The 25,512-nt window shown below is 42.7% G+C and overlaps 1 protein-coding gene across 1 annotated transcript; it reads right to left on the bottom strand.

Annotated features, from left to right (window-relative positions):
* Positions 1 to 569: 569 nt before the first annotated feature.
* On the bottom strand, positions 570 to 24,191 carry LOC112252722 (rab11 family-interacting protein 2). The gene is made up of 6 exons (XM_024424227.2): positions 24,029 to 24,191; positions 23,004 to 23,659; positions 6,777 to 7,183; positions 5,224 to 5,590; positions 4,385 to 4,448; positions 570 to 1,879 (listed from the first exon to the last, which is right to left on the bottom strand). The coding sequence occupies exons 2-6, from the start codon at positions 23,354 to 23,356 to the stop codon at positions 1,652 to 1,654; spliced, it is 1,419 nt and encodes a 472-aa protein (XP_024279995.1). The 5' UTR covers positions 23,357 to 23,659; positions 24,029 to 24,191; the 3' UTR covers positions 570 to 1,651.
* Between the last annotated feature and the right edge of the window lie 1,321 nt (positions 24,192 to 25,512).

The raw sequence follows: 25,512 nt of genomic DNA, 5'->3' as shown, positions 1-25,512 counted from the left end.
TAAAACCCTCTTCTTCCTTATCACATCAAAATAATTTTACAAATGCAAAATACACACTTACTGTACAGTGTTTTAACACATTTTAGAGTGACAACTCTTTTGTGGCGTCCATCTTCCGTTTACTAACAGGTAGATATGGAATTAGCAAAGGTACGCCTCTGTTTTCCGTTAAAAAAAGCACTGCAACATGGAAATACGGCTGTGTGGGAACCCTAACCCTATAAACATTGATTTTTTTGAAAATAATTTCTCCCTGATATGAAAGATATGTTTATGTTTCACAAAACCGTACCGCAAGCGATGCATTTAAACGTTCAGAATGAGCATCGGGGCTTTAAACAAAACTTCTCCAGTCAGTTAGCAATTATAAATGGGGTTTGGTAACCTTAGTTCTACACCTAGCGACTTTGAACTACTCCCTTCTGGGCGCAGGTATAGGGCACCCCTTGGCAGGAAAAACAGAACTAGACAATCATTGTGCCAGGTGTGATATCCCTCCTAAATAGCTCGGGCTAATGTTCCCATCGACCCAGTAAGGCCAGTAGGCTAGTCTCTTTTTATTGGTATGCAACTGTTATGAAAGTTGTATTGTCAATTTGTTTTGTATTTAAACGTGTACATGACACTGCAACAAAACTTCTCCATGGGGACAAGTCAGTAAAGTAAGGCAACCTAAATCAAGAGATTTTAGCCTCTTAAAGAGGCTAAAAGAGGCATAGTTCAGTCATAAATCAGAGAAGTTGTTTCTGTCTTTACTAGAAGCTCGAGGACATTATTAAAAAAAAATCTAAATCGTGCAATTTCTCAGTACAACTGATTTGTGAGAGGTGAAGACGTGCATCCTTTAAATATTTAATTAAATCTAGATAGCCTTAGTGTTAAAAACGTAAATCTAGCTTGATGGTGGTTCTATGTTCAAACAACCACCCCAGAAGCTGTCTGGGATTTTCATGTTACGTGTGAGAAAGTGCACTAGTGGGGTTATACCATGCCTGACCGTTTCCCCAAGGCCTTTAATAGTGTATGCCATGGTTACACTATTAAAAGCCTTGGGAAAACAGTCAGGCATAGGTATAACCCCACTAGTTTGTTCTTCAACATCTCGTAATAAATGGTAAACATAGTCAACACAGTGATAGCTAATTTGAATCCCACTGGTTTCTGCTAAGGTATTCTGTTGAATTTGTGAGATACATTATGTCATTTCCCATTCTTTCAATTCGCCAGAATTTGAAAAACAAAAGGAATGCCATGCGAACAACAGAGCAGGAGGTATAAAATTAAAATGGATGAGTGGATCAACAGAGCAACTGATTCAGAGGTTAGTCGACCGATCATAATGGAACAGCCATGGGGTTAGTTATAATGCAAGTCAAATATTTATGTCGTCGGATGTACTTCACTCCACAATAATATTCTGCAGGGGAAACTGGTGTGAACTCAAATCACAGCATACAAAACCTAGTAAAAAAAAGTATAAGCTGCATCAATGCAGTTACTGTAAAGAATTCAAAAACGATTTGGCATTGGTCTATCCCCCCCGTCTCTTCATTGTTTGTTCCATACCCACAATATTTTTTTTTTTAAATGGCTAGGACGGGACATTACTGTTACTACAAGCCTCTATTTTTGACCTTCCTCTACCTTGACTCTACTTATTTTTTGAGATTTTCCCCGCTTTCCTGTTGGGCTCGTAGGGTGTCCGTAGGATGCTCGGCGAATCCTCCATAACGCGGACCAGCAGGTTATCAATGTAGTCTTCCAGTTCACGGATATGGGCGTCCTTCTTTTTCACCACCTCCTTCTGCTTGATGAGCTCGCGCACCACCTCGTCAAAAGACAAGTTGCTATAGGAGGCCACGCTCGGCTGCTTTGTCTCCTGCGGGGGGCAAACCACAGCCATTGTGATGAATTCAACCATGATAGCACCATTTACAAATACCTCAGTAAAAGTGTACTACTCCAAATGATACCCATTTGAGAGCAAATGGGTATCATAGCTAGATGGTAAAAATAGACAAAGCAAAAGGTCAAATCGGTGCTAAAGAGTATCTAAAGCAAGACTGAAGGTAGGCCAGGCCAGGGAATCCCACGTATTATGGCAGATAGACTAATTGCCTAATTAAAGGTGTTTGAATAATGTCACAAACTATGTCATTACTGCACGTGTTTATCTCTTCTACCCTGGTGGCAATCAGGACTAATTGAGGGCCTGTGATAAGATGTCACTCCAAAAGGTGTGTTGGCATTGTCAATGCTATTTCATTTCAGGTACTCGATCTGTTCAAGTCAATGGTATTTAAATCAGAAAACGATAAATGGCTCAAACAATCAGTAATGCGTAGTAATGCGTGGAATCTGATTTGACGTTTTTAGTGTCATTTCTGGGGAAATAAACGTGTCAACTCTCGTTCCCTATTTAAATCTTAAACCACGTGTCCTCCACAAACCAGCAACGACTGAGACCTTGACCAGCTGGTGGACAAGAGCATCACATTAAGATTAAACTCCCTAGAAAACAGCAATAAAGATTAGAAATGGGACTTTTTCGTTCCCGGGGGAAACAGCAGAGTGCATATTTCGGGAACAAAGGATCAGGCCAATAAACACGAAAACAAAGATGCAACCAAACTATTTTGGTTTAGTTTTTTCTTTTCTTTAGAGGAAAAACTGTCTGTGTAGACTGTGCCTCTCTCATTACAGGGGGGACAAGAGGAGCTGCAATAATTTTTAATGAGGTGCCACATTATCGCTTCAACAATGGACATCCTCCCCCAGGCAGATACAGCGGCAAAGCCATCAACCTGTTTAAAATACTTCACTTATCAGTCTCCTCTCCTCCCCGTTCCCAAATCAAGCTGCCATCGCTGTGCGGTGTCTACGATGTGAAGAAGTGCCGGACTATATTTACCTGTATACTATATATCTCTTCCTAGTATGAGAAACAAAGATAAACCAGAATGTGATGGTCCCATCACTAGAGTCTATGTCCAAACAATTCAAGACTATGGTGGGGATCACACTAAGCAGTCTGCACCTTTATTTCCATCATTTTCAATAGTGTGGACATGCTAGGTGTCCTGCATTCCTCCATCGTAGGTAAGCTTCAAGTTATTTTGTCAGCGTTCTGGCAGGCCAAAGTCGAAAGTAACTCCGCAATATGCCTCTTGTTTTCGGTCAGAGAAAAATGTGATTGGGGGTTTAGCGACTGCTTACTCGGGAACTGAATATGCTTTTAGAAACAAAACAGGGAAAATATACTAAGAAATAGGCCTTTTGCACTTCCAGTCATCAGGACAACCAATTTAGCAGATATTTTCCTAACATGAATCAAGTTACAAGCTCAGTTTAACTATACTGTATGAGCAACGGCGTCCAATTCACACACCAAAGAGCCCCAGATATTATATAAAGCTACACAGCCAGAAGCTGTAGTGGCTGGTGACAGATGCCTAGAAATGACCATGAACTAGCTAAGCGAAGACAATTTTTCTGCGATCAGTAGTGAGAAGTAGATAAGGCGAGCACACTTGGCATTCTCCAGTTGTCTCATTACTACATCTAATGAGGTCTACTTTGAGAATTTAAAAGCTCTGTTCCTTGAACTCTCTCACTATCCTTCCCCTCCTGTCTCACTGGTTTATTAGCAAGGGCCTAAAAGCAGAGGAAATGGAACTGCCAGTTCATTTCTGCTAGGCTCTGCAATAGAGTGTATGGAAGGGCACATGTGGCTAAGATAACTCCTCAACACCCACAATGAGAGGTGAGGAAAGCCATTATCAGAATCCCGGCTTCTCATTTCAACATCACTTTGGACATGGCTCTCTTACCATGTTAAACTAATTCAGGAGTGTAATTGCCAGCAACTACTAGAATTATGCACCAGCAGAGCATGTTTTGTGCTTTTTATTTTTTGGGGGAGGGGGAGTGACAAAACTAAGGTGGCAAATAAACCCCCTCATCAATCCAATGACAATTTCACACATATTTATCCCTACATAGTGCTCCAATTATGGTACCAGTACGATATAATATAACTTTACCTGACCTTAGAGAGACCGAAACTTCACACGGTTTTAAATGATGAGCCAATCAGAGATGATGGCCGTTGTTTTCAGCTGTTAATTAGTTAAATTACACTCATCGTGAAGTGTAAAAGACAGAAGAGACAGCTCAGAGATCAACCTCACAAACTGCAATGTCATGTAAGATCAGGGAGAGCTACTCAATTAAAAGTCGGTGGTGTTCTGAAACTAGGCCCATGCTTTTTGACGTTCTCCCCCCCTTTATTTTTCCCCCATGGTCTTTATGAAAGGGTTATTCATACCAATGTAAACCTTGTTTGAGATTGAAATCACTAAAAGTGTGTACGGTGAGCTCTTACATTTTTCTTGCCATGTTTCTCTCGCGCCTTCCGGATGTCTTCATTGCTGGTGGGCTTTTTATCACTGCAAAACATACAAGAATAAGGAATTACAAAAATCATTAAACTTTTTTTTTTTTTTTTTAAATCATGTTTACCAACACGGTTAAACCACCCTGTATCATCTTGCCTTAAACCTAAATGACCACAAACGGTAGTGTACGATGGTAGCTGTAAAGACGATGGACTAGCGCCTACAGTGCGATAGGCCTAAGAGGTTAATTGTGTGACAGATCTCAGTGTGGCTAAGAGGGGTCTGTTATCAAGCCGAGCTTCTCTTAAAGCTACACTCCTTAACTGAAGCAATAACAAAGCATTCTCACCGCCCCTGTTTCGCAAAAAAAGCTAAAGGACCGGGGTGAAGAAACGTAACCACTCAAATTCATAGACAAGGTTATGGATACAAAGACTGTCCATCCCATGATATCACAATTATAGTTTGAAAAAAAAATAATGTGGCTATACAGTGTTTCAACCAAATTTGATTTGTTTACAAACATTGGAATAAATCAAGCATATATTTTGGGTTCTGATGGGGTAAGTCTTCTAATATTTGAAACTACTCTAAGGGATCTGAAATACTATGCAATACATGTGCATCTGGGTCGTGTTCATTAAAGCACACAATTGAAAGCGTTGGAAAATGTTTTTCAATGCAAAATGAAAAAGGTCAGTTTCCTATTGGCTAAGCCCAGGTAGTACCCACATGTTTCAGTAAGTTTTTTTTGCCGTTTTATGCCTAATGAACATGACCCTGGCTTAGATACTAAACATAGTTGTGTGGACGTGGAAAGCTTTACCTTGCTTTGTAGTGTGAGCTGAAGGGGTTGGTTGGTTGGATGTCGCCCTGAGACTCACTGTTGAAGGGATTGGGCGAGCGCAGGTCTCCAGAGCTGCCCGAACGGCCCCCGTCGGTCTTGCGTCCCTCCTTCTTCCCGGTCACACGTTCAAGTAGGCTGACCTTCTCCTTCTTCTCCTTCTTCTCCCCTTGGTCCCACAGCTGGCCCTGCTCCACCTCAAATGGGTTGCGGTTGCGAGGAAGGGTGGCGTACTTCTGCGGCAGGCCATCGCTGATATCAGTAAAAGGGTCACAGTGTTCCTCTGTGTTCTGGTAGCCTTGCACCTCACTCTGGGAGCGCCTGTGAGGGGCGGCACCACTCCCTTTCTCTAAGAAACACAACAAACAAAATAACTGATATTTTTATAGAAATAATACTAATCACACAAAAAATAATGTCTCCTTAGGGGTACTAATATATATATATATATATATCCATTTTTATTTTTACTATTTTATACATTTGTAGAATAATAATGAAGACATGAAAACTACAAAATAACACATATGGAATCATGTAGTAACCAAAAAAGGTATTAAACTAATCTAAATATATTTGATATTTTAGAGATTGTTCAAAGTAGCCATCCTTTGCCTTGATGACAGCTTTGCAAACTCTTGGTCTGACAGAGCTCTAGATCCTTACAGAAGGACCATCATCTCTGCAGCACTCCACCAATCAGGCCTATATGGAAGAGTGGCCAGAAGGAAACCACTCATCAGTAAAAGGCACATGACAGCCCGCATGGAGTTTCCCCAAAGGACTCTCAGACCATGAGAAACAAGATTATCTGGTCTGATGAAACCAAGATTGAACTCTTTGGCCTGAATACCAAGCATCACGTCTGGAAGAAACCAGGCACCATCCCTACCGTGAAGCATGGTGGTGGCAGCATCATGATGTGGGGATGTTTTTCACTGGCAGAGACTGAGAGACTAGTCAGGATCGAGAGAAAAATTAACAGAGCAGTACAAAATACAAAGAACCTTGATGAAAACCTTCACCAGAGTGCTCAGGACCTCAGACTGGGGTGAAGGTTCACCTTCCAACAGGACAACGACCCTAAGCACACAGCCAAAACAACACAGGAGTGTCTTTGGGACAAGTCCCTGAATGTCCTTGAGTGGCCCAGCCAGAGCCCGGACTTGAAACCGATCAAACATATCTGAGAGAGCTGAAAATAGCTGTGCAATGACACTCCCAATCCAACCTGACAGAGCTTGAGAGGATCTGCAAGCTGTAGCGTCATTACCAAGCAGACTTGAGGTTGTAATCACTGCCAAAGGTGCTTCAACAAAGTACTGAGTCAAGTGTGTGAATACTTATGTGTATGTAATATCATAAAAATAAAATTTGCAAAAATGTATTTTAAAAACAGTTTTTGCTTTGTTTTTGCTTTATGGAGTATTGTATGTAGTAGATTGTTGAGGGGAAACAAAATATTGAATTAATTTTATAATAAGGTTGTAACGTAACAAAATAGGCCTAACACTAGAAGAAGCTGCTGTCCTTACCCAGCTCCTCGATCGAGTTCATAGAGTCCAGCTTGGGGCGGAAGTGGGTGCCAATGAGGTCGGACATGGAGTGGGCAGCGGAAAGCTTATGGGAGCCGGCCAGTAAGGGTCTCTTGATCTTGGGCTCTGGCTGGGGCTGATGGTCTGGAGCACTGGGCTGGCGAATGGTCTCCGAGTCACACATGGCGGAGCGGGGCAGGATGGCTGAGGAGGTGTCGGAGAAGCCACCATCGTGCTTGCGACCCTTCAGCTTGTCCTTGAGTTTAGTGAAGGGCGAGCGGGGCTTGTCCTTTACGGAAAGGTCGAACATGCTGGCCGTCATGTTGTTCCTCATGAACTGGATGCTGACCTGGATCTTCCCTCTCTCCTTCCTCTTCTTCCCTGGCCTGGAGTCCAAAGAGTACCAGCTGAAAGAAGGACATAGGGATAATTACTAGACAGGTAATTGTTGTTAGTGGCACATTAAAATGAATACAGGAATATAAGATGAAAACATCAAAGAAAACATCAGGTGTCTTAATGGGTGGTAAAACGTCACAAATTCAAGTTAAAGCTATTTGTTTTTGTTCTGAGATAATTTAGGTTTGTTATAGCAACAGGGGTGGTTACATATTCATCCTTTTATGAATTATGAACATGTTCAGACCTTTTTCCACATGGAAATATTGGTGTAAGTATTTTTTTTAAATCAGTGGAAAATATAGGCCTATTAATTAATTAATCTAAATTCTAGGCTTTGTTTATGAAATGTTAGCTCAAAAATGGGCTAAAGTGATATGCTCTATCGACTGAGGTAAAAACTATCAGTAAACGTACAACACAGAAATCTGAGAGTACTACCTAAGTGAGTTAAGCCATTTCATTTTGAAGAAATTATTAGAAAAGTGGGGATCAAAAAACTGTTCGAGTCTGACATTTCCCTGAGGAAGAGTAACAACTTGTGTATTCAATAAATTATTAGGGTAAAATGTCTGTGGTGGAAGTCCCCAATTTCACCTCACATAAATCCACAGGCGACGTCACTTGAAGCTTTTCGTCTCCCTGTGAATACATATTATACGAGGGATAAACATAATTCCCTGCTAACTGTGATGGTCTGAATCGTGAAAAGAATGTTGAATAATATGGTTCATCAAGGCCATTCTGCTACTCTGCTCCTGTTTATTTAACCTCGGCCTTTTCTGCTGGAAGTAATACGATTGATGCCTTCGCTGTGAGAAAAAGGGGTGACATTTGCACAAATCTGGCCTTTGTTCAGAACTGCTACGACAAGCAATTGGGAAATTACAAAGGCAATGGTGCAGGATAACCATGCAACTCATACATGCTAATGAGAATGCTGGCTTCTCCATAGCCTAGGTCTAGCCCAGTGGTCACCAACCGTTGTGGTGAGATCACTTTTTAAGTCAAAATGCAGGCTGAGGTCTAAGCGCTCAGATAAAAAAAAAAAAACATGACTTAAAAAACATAAGCCTATGCAACATTAACCAATTAAAAACAGCTCTGTAGCAATGATGTGTGTGCAATAGGCAATAGGCCCAATACATTATCAATGCATATTGGCTATGCTTGAATTCCCTGCCAATGGCATTGCAATGTTGTTCTTCTCAGACAATTGTATCATTATATTTTAAAACTTGAAGTATATGATCACACTTGGTACTAGATAATTTGCTGCATTACTTGTGAGGCATAGCTGAGTGAGCATGAATTGAAATAATTAGCTTTTTTATTTTACTGATGGTGCCTGCATCTGATGGTCAAACTCAGTGGAGGGAGACTGACCAAAAAGAAGACACTGTCTTCCAGCTGATGGCGGAGTTTGTACCTTCAGACACATGAAATGGTTCAAAATGGAGACACTTCGACTACCCCGCACAGGCCAGCTAAATCAAGTGCACCTACTACAAACAGCGTGAAACAAATATAAAAACACTTAAGGCTTTATCAAAGACAGGCAAAAACTGCTTCTCCAATAGAAATCCCCGATCACACTTGAGGCGACGTCATGGAGACGTTGGCTAGCTAAACATGTCATCGGATCCAAACGGTCGTTTCCCGCCGAACTGCGCATGTGTAGGCTGTCAAATCAAAAAGGCACTCCTTCAATATAAAGTTGTTTAAGACAAACATTAAAATGTGTCAGTTTGTCACGATCACAAGGTTGGAGTAATAACATGCTAAACTACTTAAGAAATAAGCTCGAATCTAGGTTGTGCCTTTAGATTTCGGAGAAATTAAAAACTAAGAATTTTGCACTTCTCATTGACTTCTCAAGCCCCAGCCTGGTCTATTTGGTCTGTTTCACAAGCGTTCCCGGAAGTCTCACGAAGTTGCGCTTCTGGGTTTAGAAACTCTGTGGTTTATTATTGTTTTTTTTATAGAAATTGTTGGCGATCGACTAAGAATGCTTTGGAGATCGACCAGTAGACCGCGATCGACCGGTTTGTGACCACTGGTCTGGCCTTTTTAAACCAATGGTTTGTCGACTGCAACAATGTAGAACTGGGAACAAAGCTCACTCAAAATACAAAGTCAACATTTAAACCACCTCTCAAACAGCAGGTGCTCTGGTAAATTCCACAATTCCTCAATGAGCACAACCTCTGTCTGTTCAAGCTATAGGCTACTTCTGCCATTGGAAAAGTGGACAGGCGTGATGTATTTTTGCCCTAAACTGTGGCTAAAGAACCTCCAAGGCAAGGGCCTCTTGGTCAAGCTAGCCTTATTCACATAGTGTGCTCTGTCCTTCGGAGCACGATCTAGGAGCCACAGCATGCTGCTGAGGGGGCCAGCCCTGTACTTCACATGGGTGTCAAGGCCAAGATAAACCTCCCTCTGCCTGGAACCACAATACTCCCACTCTACCAAGACCTCTGAGAAACTCCTCACAATCAACACAGGTGTGCGATAATTAGGGGCTGCCTGCCTCAATGTCTAGATGGGGAGGAGAGTCTGTGTCAGCTTGAAAATACAGTTGACGGACACAGCTAGTTAGCAAATTGGGACTGCTCCAGTATTTGGATATGGCAGCACAAGTGGGCCTTGGGCTCATTCTAGTTGAGTCAGTTGTGTAGGATGACTAAATACTGGTACATTGACATCTCCACAACAGCTCTGTACTTGAATGACTGCAAACCCTGGAGGTGCATCAGCTCCGGCACCTTAAATAAATACTCCCATCAACGGTTGCTTATGACACATCGCAATTCTCCCCAACTAATGGGTGAAGAGGAAGTGTGCTAATGTTTGCATGATGAAATGTACCAATGGCTAATTGACACCAGATCCTCTTATGTTCCTGTTCCTCTGAGAAGAATGGAGGCTTACTCATCATGTAGCCTAGGCCTAGCTAACTACAACACATTGTGCCATAGTTATTCTACACAGCCAAAAATAACTTTAAATAGCGCAACTGGATTGGGTGGAGCTGGTGTAGTGTTTTTTCCATACATCCACACCACTGGAAAAATATATATCATTTGAGTCAGAATTAGTAACAAGACATGTTTGGCCAGTTCCACCACATTCAGTTAGCATAGGCTAATACCCAAAAGAGCACAACATAATGTTTAGCCTATGCCATGTCCATAAATTACAGTTCACCATCTCAATTCCAGTATAAGGCAAGAATAAGCAAGGACAGATTTGCCATTTGTTGATTGTGTGATTGCTGGAATTGAGGTGGCTGCTGTTCTTGCTGGACTAGTTCACCACCTACAAAGGCTGCACCCAGTCAACTCAATTACAACATGAATGGCAGTCTATTCTCAAAAGACTAACCTCTTGATTCATTGTTCGGTGTCAACAAAGCACATCTTTTAACTAGCACAATGGCATAGCCTGTGTCACAACAAGACAGATGTACAGGTAACTAGGGGTGAAACAGGTCACCAAACCCAGTTTAGTACGTATTGCCTTTTTGGGGTTTCGGTACAGCGGGAAAAATAAACACCAACAGTTACTGTAGTTAATTTTGGTTAATTTGAGAAAATACAAAACGTTAGTATTCCCGATTCCATAAATGATCATGAGTCATAAAATGACTGGTGAGAGCACAATCAGAATACCAACACTTTGTATTTTCTTAAATGAAAACACATTATTACTCAGCAACACTAAAATAAAGTGCAATGTGCGTGTGAAATCAATGTGTAATCATGGCTCAGACATCGTATAGGCCTATGGTATGACATTTTCTTACAAAGATGAAAATATGTGCACTTGTGTGTGACTCATAAAGGGGGCGTGTCTGCAGCACATTATCTCTCATCTCCCACTCTGGGGTAATGTGATGGGCCGTCATTGAGTACCTTTGCGTAGCACTGGAGGCCCATCCATCTGTAGTAAGCGCAACACAATGCACCATTGCTTAAATAGAGCGGGTCCTACCCATTTGCTGAAAATTGGTGTGAGAGGGCGAAGTTCGTAATGGGGGCATATCCGCGGCTATAAACATGCCTATCGCTCTTGTAATTTATTTGGCACGGTCAGAATCAGCTGCGAAGGGCTGCTTGAATGCAGAGGGAAGAAAAAGTTGAGATGTTTTTTTTGCGTTTCCGTCTTGCTCAGGTGGTGGGAACACTATGGTGATGTGGACATAAATTTGCCAACATGTTTGAGGTGTTGGCAGCTGCATAGGCTATTTTCGTTGAGCAGTGGCGACATAGTACTGTTAACTCTTTGTCCATCGCTGTTGTAATCTACTGGGAAGCCAAAATGTTCCCAAACTGGAGATTTAAACGATGGATCATTTTCCTGGTTTATCGACCCAATCCTACAGGGCCCGGTTTCGCGATAGCGATGGAATGTAGGCTTACGAGTGTTTTCACATCGTTCCTACAACGGCCGACTTGCGTTTCCCAGTGCGTCGTTGTGGCCTGTGTCAATACAGATAGGATCAAAATAAATTCAGCACTGCTCTCTGATCAGCGTTCTCCCTTTGCAATCTTACCATAACATTATAATTATTCCACAATAGTGACGACGAATCAGCTCCTAGAGAGCTATTATCACCTATGGCTACAAATATTGAGGTAGGGTATTCTAATTCTTACCCCAGCTAACTAGGGGTCACAACCTGATATGAAAATGGGTTTGCGGGATATTTTTTTTTTTAAATGCTGTTTTATAAATGAAATATTATATACTGAACAAAAATATAAAAACTCAACATGCAAAAACTATAAAGATTTGACTGAGTTACGGTTCATATAAGGAAATCAGTCAATTCAAATGAAATCATTAGGTTCTAATCTACGGATTTCACATGACTGGGCAGGTGCCATTCCCCACCCACTGGAGAGCCAGACCCAGCTAATCAGAATTAGTATTTCCCCCACAAAAGGGCTTAATTACATACAGAAATACTCCTCATTCTGTTTTTTATTTTATTTAAAAGGCACACGTAGCCTACATATCAATACATACACACAAACTATCTAGGTCAAACAGGGGAGAGGTGTTGTGCCGCGAGGTGTTGCTTGCTCTGTTCTTTTAAACCAGGTTTGCTGTTTATTTGAGCCATATGAGATGGAATGGAGTTACACACAATGGCTCTATAAAAACACTGTACGCTTTCTTGAATTTGTTCTGGATTTGGGGACTGTGAAAAGACCCCTGGTGGCATGTCTGGTGGGGTAAGTGTGTGTCAGAGTTGTGTGTAAGTTGACTATGCAAACATTGGGATTTAACACAAGTGATGCAGTCAGTCTCCTCAACTCTTAGCCAAGAGAGACTGTCATGCACAGTATTAATAATCAGCCCTCTGATTATAATGAAGAGCAAGATGTGCCGCTCTGTTCTGGGCCAGCTGCAGCTTAACTAGGTCTTTCCTTGCAGCACTCGACCACAATCAAAATAAGAAAACTAGAGCCTGCAGAACTTGCTTTTTGGAGTGTGGTGTCAAAAAGCAGTTTCAACTGTTCTGCCTGCGGCAGTTCACAGGACGTAGTAACTTGTCCCGGACATTCTGATTTCGACTCTCTACTGCAACTGCTGTCTCGAACTCTGAATGCTCAACTAAAAAAAGCCAACTGACATTTACTCACGAGGTGCTGACCTGTTGCACCCTCTACAACCAATGTGATTATAATTTGACCCTGCTGGTCATCTATGAACGTTTAAACATCTTGGCCATGTACTGTTATAAATGTCAACCCGGCACAGCCAGAAGAGGACTGGCCACCACTCAGAGCCTGGTTCCTCTATAGGTTTCTTCCTAGGTTCCTGCCTTTCTAGGGAGTTTTTTTCTAGCCACTGTGCTACTGCATCTGCATTGCTTGCTGTTTGGGGTTGAAGGCTGGGTTTCGGTATAGTACTTTGACATTGGCTGATGTAAAAAGAGCTTTATAAATACATATGATTGATCTCTTTACTACGGACAGACCTCTCCCCATCTTTACAAACTTTGAATGTAAACTCAGCAAAAAAAAAGAAACACCCTCTCATTGTCAACTGTGTTTATTTTCAGCAAACTTAACCTGTATATATTTGTATGAACATAAGACTCAACAACTGAGATATAAACTGAACAAGTTCCACAGACATGTGACTAACAGAAATTTAATAATGTGTCCCTGAACAAAGGGGGGTCAAAATCAAAAGTCAGTATCTGGTGTGGCTACCAGCTGCATTAAGTACTGCAGTGCATCTCCTCCTCATAGACTGCACCAGATTTGCCAGTTCTTGCTGTGAGATGTTACCCCACTCTTGTACCAGTTCCCAGACATTTCTGGGGGGAATGGCCCTAGCCCTCACCCTCCAATCCAACAGGTACCAGACGTGCTCACTGGGATTGAGATCCAGGCTCTTCGCTGGCCATGGCAGGACACTGACATTCCTGTCTTGCAGGAACTCAGCCGTACTGCTCTTTCTGTGCGTGGTGGCATTGTCATGCTGGAGGGTCATGTCAGGATGAGCCTGCAGGAAGGGTACCACATGAGGGAGAAGGATGTCTTCCCTGTAACGCACATCGTTTAGATTGCCTGCAATCACAACAAGCTCAGTCCGATGATGCTGTGACACACCACCCCAGACCACACCATGACGGACCCTCCACCATGATCCCGCTCCAGAGTACAGGCCTCAGTGTAATGCTCATTCATCCAACGATAAATGCAAATCTGATCAACACCCCTGGTGAGACAAAACCGCGACTCGTCAATGAAGAGCACTTTTTGCCAATCCTGTCTGGTCCAGCGACGGTGGGTTTGTGCCCAAAGGCGACGTTGTTGTCTGTCATGCCTGCCTTACAACAGGCCTACAAGCCCTCAGTCCAGCCTCTCTCAGCCTATTTCGGACAGTCTGAGCACTGATGGAGGGATTGTGCATTCCTGGTGTAACTCGGGAAGATGTGCTGTTCAGATGTACCGATCCTGTGCAGGTGTTGTTACACGTGGTCTGGCACTGCGAGGACGATCAGATGTCCGTCCTGTAGCGCTGGCTTAGGCATCTCACAGTATGGACGTTGCAATTTATTGCCCTGGTCACAACTGCAGTCCTCATGCCTCATTGCAGCATGCCTAAAGCATGTTCACGCAGATGAGCAGGACCCTGGGCATCTTTCTTTTGGTGTTTTTCAGAGTCAGTAGAAAAGCCTCTTTAGTGTCCCGAGTTTTCATAACTGTGACCTTAATTGCCAACCATCTGTAAGCTGTTAGTGTCTTAACGACTCTTCCACAGGTGCATGTTCATTAATTGTTTATGGTTCATTGAACAAGCATGGGAAACAGTGTTTAAACCCTTTACAACAAAGATCTGTGAAGTTATGGATTTTTACAAATTATCTTTGAAAGACAGGGTTCTGAAAAAGGGACTTTCCTTTTTTGCTGAGTTTATATGTCTTGACAATGACAGTTTACAATCTAAGGTGACGCCAAGTAACTTCGTCTACTTAACCTGTTCAACAGCCACACCATTCTTTAACAGATTCAGATTTGTACCACATACAACACCCTTAGTTTTAAACATGTTCCTGACCAGTTTATTACTGGCCACCATTCCAAAACAGATTGCAACTCTTTGTTAAGGGTTTCAGTGACTTCATTAGCTGTGGTTGCTGATGCGTACAGTATATGGTTGAATCAGCATACATGGACACACATGCCTTGTTAGATGCCAGAGACCTGCTCTGCGGTACACCACACTCTACATGTTTAACATTAGAGAAGCTATCATGAAAGAAAAACCTTTGATTTCTATTAGATAGATAGCTCTGAATCCACAATATGGAAGAGCTTGAAAAGCCATAACACACGTTTTTTTCAACAGCAGGTTATGGTCAATAATATCAAAAGGCTGCACTGAAATCTAACAGTACAGCTCCCACAATCTTTTTGTTATCAATTTCTTTCAACCAATCATCAGTAATTTGTGTCAGTACAGTACATGTTGAGTGCCCTTCTCTATTTGGGCTCCCGAGTGGTGCAGCGGTCTAAGGCACTGCATCTCAGTGCTAGAGGCGTCACTACTGACCCTCGTTCGATTCCAGGCTGGATCACAACCGGCCGTGATTGAGAGTCCCATAGGGCAGTGCACAATTTGCCCAGCGTCTTCCAGGTTAGGGTTTGGCCAGGGGTAGACCGTAATTGTAAATAAGAATTTGTTCTTAATTGACTTACCTAGTTAAATAAAAGGTTAAATCAATTTTTTTTTTTAAATTAACACACTGAAACTCTGTTGTTAATTTGTGTACAGAGAAATGCCAGCTAAGAGCTGGCAGCAAGCTGATAGGCCAACCAGTAAAGGCTGCTTTACCACTCTTGGGTAGCGGAATGACTTTGGCTTCCCTCCAGGCCGGTGGACAAAGACTTTCCTGTAGGCTCAGATTAAATATATGACAGATAGGAGTGGCTATAGAGTCAGCTACCATCCTCAGTAGCTTTGCATCTAAGTTGATAAGAATAATTTTCCACTTCTCCCACACTAACTTTATAAAATTCTAACTTAAAATGCTTTACTTTTATTATTCGTTTTTTTTTGTGCATGAATACGATAGCTCACTGTTCATTGTTGGCATTTCCTGCCTACGTTTGCCCACTGCGCCAAATAAGTCATCATTAAAATAAATTGGCAACATCAAATGGTTTTGTGATGAATAAGCCATCTGATTCAATGAAAGATGGAGTTGAATTTGTCTTTCTGCCCATAATTGAATGTAAATTACATGTAAAGTGATCTTGGCTTCATAATACAGTGTCTTCTTTTTGTTGAGTTTAGTCACATAATATCTAAATTTGCAATACGTCAGCCAGTCAGATGTGCAGCCAGACTTATTAGTAAACACCTTTTGCCCCATCTCTTTCAACCATACAGTTTTTCAATTCCTCATCAATCCATGTTACCTTAAAAGTACCAACAGTCAGTTTCTTAATAGGTGCATGTTTATTAATAATTGGAAGAAGCAATTTCATAAATTCATTAAGGACAGCATCTGGAGACTCCATATTAATCACATCAGACCAACAAAAATGTTTTACATCATCCACAGAAGAGTCACAGCAAAATCTTTTGCATGATCTCTAATACACTTTTTAGGCCCAGCTTTTGGAACTTTGGCTTTCCTGGATATAGCCACTATACTTTTTTCCAAGATGGCGTAGCAGTCGGGACGTCTTGTTTGTCTTGTCCCGTGTATATCTTTTTCTTAAAAAATATATAGACTTCTCAAAAAAATAAAGGGAACACTAAAATAACAAATCCGAGATCTGAATGAATGGAATATTCTTATTAAATACTTTTTTCTTTACATATTTGAATGCGCTGACAACAAAATCACACAAAAAGTATCAATGGAAATCAAATTTATCAACCCATGGAGGTCTGGATTTGGAGTCACACTCAAAATTAAAGTGGAAAACCACACTACAGGCTGATCCAACTTTGATGTAATGTCCTTAAAACAAGTCAAAATGAGGCTCAGTAGTGTGTGTGGCCTCCACATGCCTGTATGACCTCCCTACAATGCCTGGGCATGTTCCTGATGAGGTGGCGGATGGTCTCCTGAGGGATCTCCTCCTAGACCTGGACTAAAGCATCCGCCAACTCCTGGACAGTCTGTGGTGCAACGTGGCGTTGGTGGATGGAGCGTGACATGATGTCCCAGATGTGCTCAATTGGATTCAGTACTGGGGAACGGGCGGGCCAGTCCATAGCATCAATGCCTTCCTCTTGCAGGAACTGCTGACACACTTCAGCCACATGAGATCTAGCATTGTCTTGCATTAGGAGGAACCCAGGGCCAACCGCACCAGCATATGGTCTCACAAGGGGTCTGAGGATCTCATCTCGGTACCTAATGGCAGTCAGGCTACCTCTGGCGAGCACATGGAAATGCCACCCCACACCATGACTGACCCACCGCCAAACCGGTCATGCTGGAGGATGTTGCAGGCAGCAGAACGTTCTCTACCGCGTCTCCAGACTCTGTCACGTGCTCAGTGTGAACCTGCTTTCATCTGTGAAGAGCACAGGGCGCCAGTGGCGAATTTGCCAATCTTGGTGTTCTCTGGCAAATGCCAACGTCCTGCACGGTGTTGGGCTGTAAGCACAACCCCCACCTGTGGACGTCGGGCCCTCATACCACCCTCATGGAGTCTGTTTCTGACCGTTTGAGCAGACACATGCACATTTGTGGCCTGCTGGAGGTCATTTTGCAGGGCTCTGGCAGTGCTCCTCCTGCTCCTCCTTGCACAAAGCCGGAGGTAGCGGTCCCGCTGTTGGGTTGTTGCCCTCCTACGGCCTCCTCCACGTCTCCTGATGTACTGGCCTGTCTCCTGGTAGTGCCTCCATGCTCTGGACACTACGCTGACAGACACAGCAAACCTTCTTGCCACAGCTCGCATTGATGTATCATCCTGGATGAGCTGCACTACCTGAGCCACTTCTGTGGGTTGTAGACTCCGTCTCATGCTACCACTAGAGTGAAAGCAACGCCAGCATTCAAAAGTGACCAAAACATCAGCCAGGAAGCAATTTTAACTGAGAAGTGGTCTGTGGTCACCACCTGCAGAACCACTCCTTTATTGGGGGTGTCTTGCTAATTGCCTATAATTTCCACCTGTTGTCTATTCCATTTGCACAACAGCATGTGAAATTTATTGTCAATCAGTGTTGCTTCCTAAGTGGACAGTTTGATTTCACAGAAGTGTGATTGACTTGGAGTTACATTGTGTTGTTTAAGTGTTCCCTTTATTTTTTTGAGCAGTGTTTATACGAAATATATACTATCTCAATTTACATCTACGGACGAAACATACTCTCCTGCAACCCACCTCGCCCAATGTGGTACGGATCTGCAATTGTTTACACTTTTTAGAACCGGAACCCCATCAGTGGCGAGCCAGCTAATTAGCTGGTAGTCAGTTAGCCACTGCTAGCGGTGATCACTGTTAACAAAGACATCAACCAGCCTCAGCCCGGTCAATTCCTGCCAGTCTACACAGCGTGATATTAACTCAGAGCATATTGGACTGCTTTTTCTCTACCACATCTCCAGATTCCTACCACAAGCTCTGAACCTTTACACCGGATCATCGCAGCAAGCTAGCAGCTATCCAAGTGGCTACTCCTGGCTAACGTCTCTGTCCCGAAGCAAGCATCATTTAGCTCCAGGCATGCTCCAGGCTAGGCCCATCTCCCGGCTAGCCGAAGAGGTCCATCAGACAATTCTTGGGCTACAATACCTATTTTGCCTGGACCCTTTTACTGCAGACACAGAGCCCTGCCAATCCATCACAACTGGTCTGCCGACGTAACCATCCGAGGGGGTTTCAACAGGCTCTCCCTTTGCGAAGTCCCCCGAAGGCCCATCTGCTAGCCCCGGCCCGCTAGCTGTCCGAATCGCCGTGTCTCCAGCTCGCCTAGCTACTCACTGGACCATATGATAACTCGGCTACACATGCCTCTACCTAATGTCAATATGCCTTGTCTATTGCTGTTTTGGTTAGTGATTATTGACCTATTTCACTGTAGAGCCTCCAGCCCTGCTAAATATTCCTTAGCTAGCCCTTTTGTTCCAACCCCCACACATGTAGTGACCTCACCTGGCTTAATCAATTAAATGTATTTATTTATAAAGCCCTTCTTACATCAGCTGATGTCACAAATTGCTGTACAGAAACCCAGCCTAAAACCTCAAACAGCAAGCAATGCAGGTGTAGAAGCAGGGTGGCTAGGAAAAACTCCCTAGAAAGGCCAGAACCTAGGAAGAAACCTAGAGAGGAACCAGGCTATGAGGGGTGACCAGCTTCAATGGTGCCTAAAGAGAAAAAACCTCTCTCATCACTCTATGCCTAGGTTTACCTCCACTGTATTCACATCCTACCATATACCCTTGTCTGTACATTATGCCTTGAATCTATTCTTCCACGCCTAGAAACCTGCTCCTTTCACTCTCTGTTCTGAGCGAACTAGACGACCAGTTCTTATAGCCTTTAGCCGTACCCTTATCCTACTCCTCCCGTAATGTAGAGGCTAACCCAGGCCCTGCAGCCCCTAGCTTCACTCCCAATCGCTCTCATTTCTTGACTTCTATAACCGTAAAAGCCTTGGTTTTATGCATGTTAACATGAGAAGCCTCCTCCCGAAGTTCGTTTTATTCACTGCTTTAGCACACTCCGCCAACCCGGATGTCCTAGCAGTGTCTGAATCCGGAAATTTTCATCCCCACCTATAACATTTTCCGACAAGGTAGAACTGCCAAAGGGGGCGGAGTTGCAATCTACTGCAGAGATACCCTGCAGAGTTCTGTCATACTAGCAAAGTCTGTGCCCAAACAATTTGAGCTTCTACTCTTAAAAATCCACCTTTCCAGAAACAAGTCTCTCACCGTTGACGCTTGTTATAGACCCCCTTCAGCCCCAAGCTGTGCCCTGGACACCATTTGTGAATTGATTGCCCCCCTGTCAATATTCAGTTCATACAGTTAGGTGACCTAAACTGCTTAACACCCCGACTGTCCTACAATCTAAACAAGATGCCTTCAATCTCACACAAATTATCAAGGAACCTACCAGGTAAAACCCTAAATCCGTAACCATGGGCACCCTCATAGATATCATCCTGACCAACTTGCCCTCTAAATACACCTCTGCTGTCGCGGTCATCCCATCTTCAAAGGGGGAGACACTAGAGACCCAAACTGTTAGACCTATATTCCATTCTGCCCAGACTTTCTAAAATCTTCGAAAGCCAAGTTAACAAACAGATCACCGACCATTTCGAATCCCACCGTACCTTCTCCATTATGCAATCTGGTTTCCGAGCTGGTCATGGGTGCACCTCAGCCATGCTCAAGGTCCTAAATGATATCATAACCGCCAACAATAAAAGACAGTACTGTGCAGCCGTCTTCATCGACCTGGCCAAGGCTTTCAACTGTCAATCACCGCATTCTTATCGGCAGACTCGATAGCCTTGGCTTCACAAATGACTGCCTCGCCTGGTTCACCAACTACTTCTCAGACAGAGTTCAGTGTGTCAAATCGGAGGGCCTGTTGTACGGATCTCTGTCAGTCTCTATGGGGGTGCTAAAGGGTTCAATTCTCGGGCCCACTCTTTTCTCTGTATATATATATCAATGATGTCGCTCTTGCTGCTGGTGATTCTCTGATCCACCTCTACGCAGACGACACCATTCTGTATACATCTGGCCCGTCTTTGGACACTGTGCTAACATACCTCCAAAATGAACTTCAATGCCATACAACACTCCTTCTGAGTCCTCCAACTGCTTTTAAATGCAAGTAAAACTAAGTGCATGCTCTTCAACCGATTGCTGATCGCACCCTCCCGCCCGACTAGCATCACTACTCTGGACGGACGATTCTGACTTAGAATATGTGGACAACTACAAATACCAAGGTGTCTGGTTAGACTGTAAACTCTTCTTCCAGACTCACATTAAGCATCTCCAATACAAAATTAAATCTAGAATTGGCTTCCTATTTCGCAACAAAGCCTCCTTCACAAATGCTGCTAAACATACCCTCGTAAAACTGACTATCCTACTGATCCTCGACGATGTCATTTACAAAAAAGCCTCCGACACTCTACTCAGCAAATTGGATGTAGTCTATCACAGTGCAATCCGGTTTGTCACCAAAGCCCCATATACTACTGCGACCTGTATGCCCTTGTCGGCTGGCCCTCTCTACATATTTGTGGCCAAACCCACTGGCTCCGGGTAATCTATAAATCTATGCTACGTAAAGCCCCACCTTAGGTCACTGGTCACCATAGCAACACCCACCCGTAGCACACGCTCCAGCAGGTATATTTCACTGGTCACCCCCAAAGCCAACACTTCCTTTCGCTGCCTTTCCTTCCAGTTCTCTACTGCCATTGACTGGAACAAATTGCAAAAATCACTGAAGCTGGAGTCTTAAATCTCCCTCTCTAACTTCAAGCATCAGCTGTCAGAGCAGCTTACCGATCACTGTACCTGTACACAGCCAATCTGTAAATAGCACACGCAACTACCTCATCCCCATATTGTTACTTAACCTCTTGCTCTTTTGCACCCCAGGGTGAACAAACTTGCACATCATCATCTGCACATGTATCACTCCAGTGTTAATGCTAAATTGTAATTATTTCGTCTCCATGGTCTATCTATTGCCTTACCTCCCTACTCTTCTACATTTGCACACACTGTACATAGATTTTTATATTGTGATATTGACTGTACGTTTGTTTACGTGTAACTCTGTTGTTGTTTTTGTCGCACTGCTTTGCTTTATCTTGGCATGGTCGCAGTTTAAATGAGAACTTGTTCTCAACTGGCCTACCTGGTTAAATAAAGGTGAAATACAATTTTAAAAAAATAAGAAATTCTGATCACTGCATCCAATGGATATAGCTTTAGAACAAAGTTCTACAGTATTAGTAAAAATGTGATTGATACATGTGGATTATCTTGTTCCTGTAGTGTTTGTAAACACCCTGGTAGGTTGAATGATATTTAATCTTCTTATTCATATACCACACCTGTTAGGTGGATGGATCATGTTGGCAAAAGACAAAATGCTCAAACAGGAATGTAAATCCATTTGTGCAAAATATTTTAGAGAGGGCCTCCCGAGTGGTGCAGCGGTCTAAGACACTGCATCGCAGTGCTCGAGGCGTCACAACAGACCAGGGTTCAATCCGGCCGCGGCCGGGAGACCCATGAGGCTGCGCACAATTGACCCAGTGTCGTCCGGGTTAGGGGAGGGTTTGGCCGGGATGTCCTTGTCCTTTCGCGCTCTAGCGACATCTGTGGCGGGCCAGGCGCATGCACGCTGACACGGTCACCAGTTGCATGGTGCTGCCTTCGACACATTGCTGCGGCTGGCTTCCGGGTTAAGCGAGCAGTGTGTCAAGAAGCAGTGTGACTTGGCAGGGTCGTGTTTTGGAGAGTGCATGGCTCTCGACCATCACCTCTCCCGAGTCCGTACAGGAGTTGCAGCGATAGGACAAGACTAACTACCACAGAAGAAATGGTAGTTTATAAAAAAGTTAAAAGACCATTAAAACTCATGGTACGCTTATTCAGTGCTCTTGACCACATTAAAAACAAATATCAAAGCAGGTTGGGTGTGACAGGGGAGATGAGGTGTGCACTGTCAACCTCGCCCCCTGACTTTGAGAAGATACGACACGACATGAATCAAGCACACCCATCGCATTAATGGCGGTGAGATAAGACAAGCAATATCAGACTAATTTGAAATTGACTGTCATAGCCCCACATTAAAAGTATATGATTGTGAATAGAGAATACAAATCAATAATACTGTTAGAATGTTTTCCAATTGACTGCCACATGAAAATGTTTGCAATGCTGACCACAGAGACACATCATTGGTGATTAGGGACAGTTTTTCCAAACCATCAAATGATTTAGGCTAGTCTACCCAACCCTCTGAATCATGTTCCAAATTATTTCTGCAGGTTAGTCCTGTGACATTGAAAAAGACAGTTCTGCAAATCCAACCTACTTCTTCCTGTTGGCAGTTCCTTAAACATCAAACACAGAACTAGAAAACCAAAGGCTTAGCATTGTCCATTGTGACTAGGGATGCTTTACAGCCTATGTGTTTATACATGTGGGTTTGAGAGCAGAGAAGGCAAATTTCCTATTTAACAGTTGGACAAAAAGTTATATTGTATTTGGCTTAATGTTCTGAAACTTCCTTGAAAGGCAGCAAAAACATTATTTAGTTAGATTAGTTTGTTGATACTTACTCAGTTTTCCTTCTCTCCTTGTTATCAAAAATCTCATTGAGATTGATGGTACTCTGGCCCAGGAATTTATCCATTCCCACCAGGGACCTGTGCATCACGATGAGGCATAGTTCGTAGATTTCTGGGTTGCCCTCCAGAAGCAGACCTGGCAGCTCAAAGGAGGCTTCTTCTCTCCACACTGGGCTAAGTGTTTTCTCTGCCACAGATGTCGAGTACTTCTCCTTTCCCAGCTGAATGATAGTGTAGGCATCGTTGGTGCCATTCTTACTCTTAGCTTGTAGGTCAGTTGCTTGAAGAACAGTGGCTTGGACATGAGTCGGGAACCACTTTTGGGACTGCTCTACTAGTGACATGATCAGCTCTGTTTATGTGTGGTTAGCAAAACAAATGTATGTGGAGGTGAATTGACTTTAAAGTGACAACAGAGCATGCAAACAGTAACAACTTATTTCTTAGTACATGATGTTCATGTAGATTGGTGATTTGTAGGCAAAGACAACTTAAAGTGCTTATTGGTCATATATTTTTTTATATGTACAGCTAGTAGCACATCTCAATAGTTAGCAACTAACTAATTACTTCAGTCCATTTTACACACTTGTCTTTTGTGATTATCATATCACAAATGTCCAAGCCACTGTTGTTAAGCAAGTCACCTGAAAGCAACATGGGGGAGAAGAGTACATTGTAAGCAGTTGTGCAGGTTGACTAACGTTAGTTACCTAACGTATGTAATACAGATGTGCTATCTATGATTCAAGTTCAGCAGGCCAACTAACGAACAAGCTAAACAGCTGACACCAATAACCATTGCTAGTTTGCCTGAAGGATTAGCTAGCTATTTAGCTATACAGCAAAAATAGCGTGTTTTTCAGTAATGTTGCCTTTGTCATATTGTGACAGACCAATCGTTATTCTTATACAATAATAACGTGTTGCAAAGTAGTAGCATTGATTACTAGCCGTACAGTAGATTGGACAGCTGATTATGTTAGCTAACTAAACAAGCTTGCTCAATACTGTACCTCGTCATTTTCTCCAAACTTGCGACATTTTGCCATCATGTAAATCCATTCGATTGTTTAACATATTTCACAAATAAACTTCAAAATTATTTATTGGAGGTAGATTTCGTGATTTTACAGCCTGCTAGTTGTACCAACCAAAAACTCTAATTTCCTTGTTAGCCAACTACATCCGCAACAGTCACAGGTGAAAGTTCAAGCTCCTCCTCTGTTGCCGTAGAAACAAACGGGGTTACAGGAACATGTTCATATTTGTACATGCCCTAGGTTTATTTTTATTTCTATTTATTTAATTAGGCGAGTCAGTTAAAAATACATTATTATTTACTATGACTGCCGGAAAAAAACAGACATCGCGATGCCAATTTTGCGCAGCCCTTTGGGACTCACGGCCGGATGTGATGCAGCCTGGATTCGAACCAGGAACTGTAGTGACCCTAAAATGCAGTGCCTTAGACTACTGCGCCACTAGGTACATAGCCACTAGGTACAGAAAGGAGCCAAGACTGTGGAAGAGGAATGTGCCTTTTCGAAAAAGCAGGAAACATATGTCCATGTGGTTCTAATGTAGGTGATACAGTTTTCTCGATTTGGAGAGTTGGTGCATGCCGAAAATGGAAAATGCATGAAAAAGTGTTTCATTAGAGTGGTGAATCCAATCACATCGTAACTAACAGTAATGAATTAAAACAAGGAAGTAATAATGAAACAATGGAAAGTATGTGTCTATGATTTACAGCCCCAAATATCTGGTTTCCACTAGTTATCATAGCCACAAAGTCATAACCCCTGCCTTCTACAATTTCTCAGATGATGAACTTTACCCTAACCTCAACCCTAACCTTAACCACACGGCTGAATGTATTTCTAATCCTAAAATTAAATTAAGGTTAAGGTTACGATTAAGGTTTAAAATCAGATACATTTTAGAAAGCAGGATTTATGACTTTGTGGCTGTGGTTGTGACGACCCAAATCTCTACAATGTGTGGTTGTTGACGACCACAAATAACAATAAGAGTAGCAACCCTGTGTTTATAAACATGGATATAGACTTTGTAACTTCTGCATGATGTTGTGGCACACGCAGGACTACGGGCCATAAGGTTGCGAGTTCGCTGACCAACACAGACAAAGTCCCTCTCTCAGTCTGTTTCATAGCACTATGATCAGAGCCATCTGCAGACAATGATCAACTAGGGGAATAATCAGATTTTCAATATTTTGATGTCAAATTTATAATTATGTCAAATATATGCAACAAATGTTCCACCAACAGGTTTCTGTGCCAATGCAACACAAAACTAATAAACCAAATAAATCAATCATGGTTTGCGTTTTCAACACCACAATAAATAGACTATGTCAATCTCGACAAACAGAAAATTCATCCCTCTCTACCTTGAAGGCGTGGCTTGACAATCTCCAAATGTCATTAAACTTTTTGGTGTTTTGTAACAGATGTCTCTTTCCATTCATCAATTG

Source organism: Oncorhynchus tshawytscha, linkage group LG01 (genome assembly GCF_018296145.1).
Source record: "Oncorhynchus tshawytscha isolate Ot180627B linkage group LG01, Otsh_v2.0, whole genome shotgun sequence".
NCBI classification, from domain to species: Eukaryota; Metazoa; Chordata; class Actinopteri; order Salmoniformes; family Salmonidae; genus Oncorhynchus; species Oncorhynchus tshawytscha.
This window is presented reverse-complemented; position numbering and strand designations above follow the sequence as displayed.

Excerpts from the sequence above, each read along its gene's own strand:
- LOC112252722 (XM_024424227.2), bottom strand. The coding sequence starts at position 23,356 with ATGTCACTAGTAGAGCAGTCCCAAAAGTGGTTCCCGACTCATGTCCAA. Across the intron at positions 5,591-6,776 it reads GAACTCGATCGAGGAGCTGG|AGAAAGGGAGTGGTGCCGCC; the intron begins GTAAGGACAGCA and ends TGTGTTTCTTAG. Across the intron at positions 1,880-4,384 it reads AGAAACATGGCAAGAAAAAT|GAGACAAAGCAGCCGAGCGT; the intron begins GTAAGAGCTCAC and ends TGCCCCCCGCAG.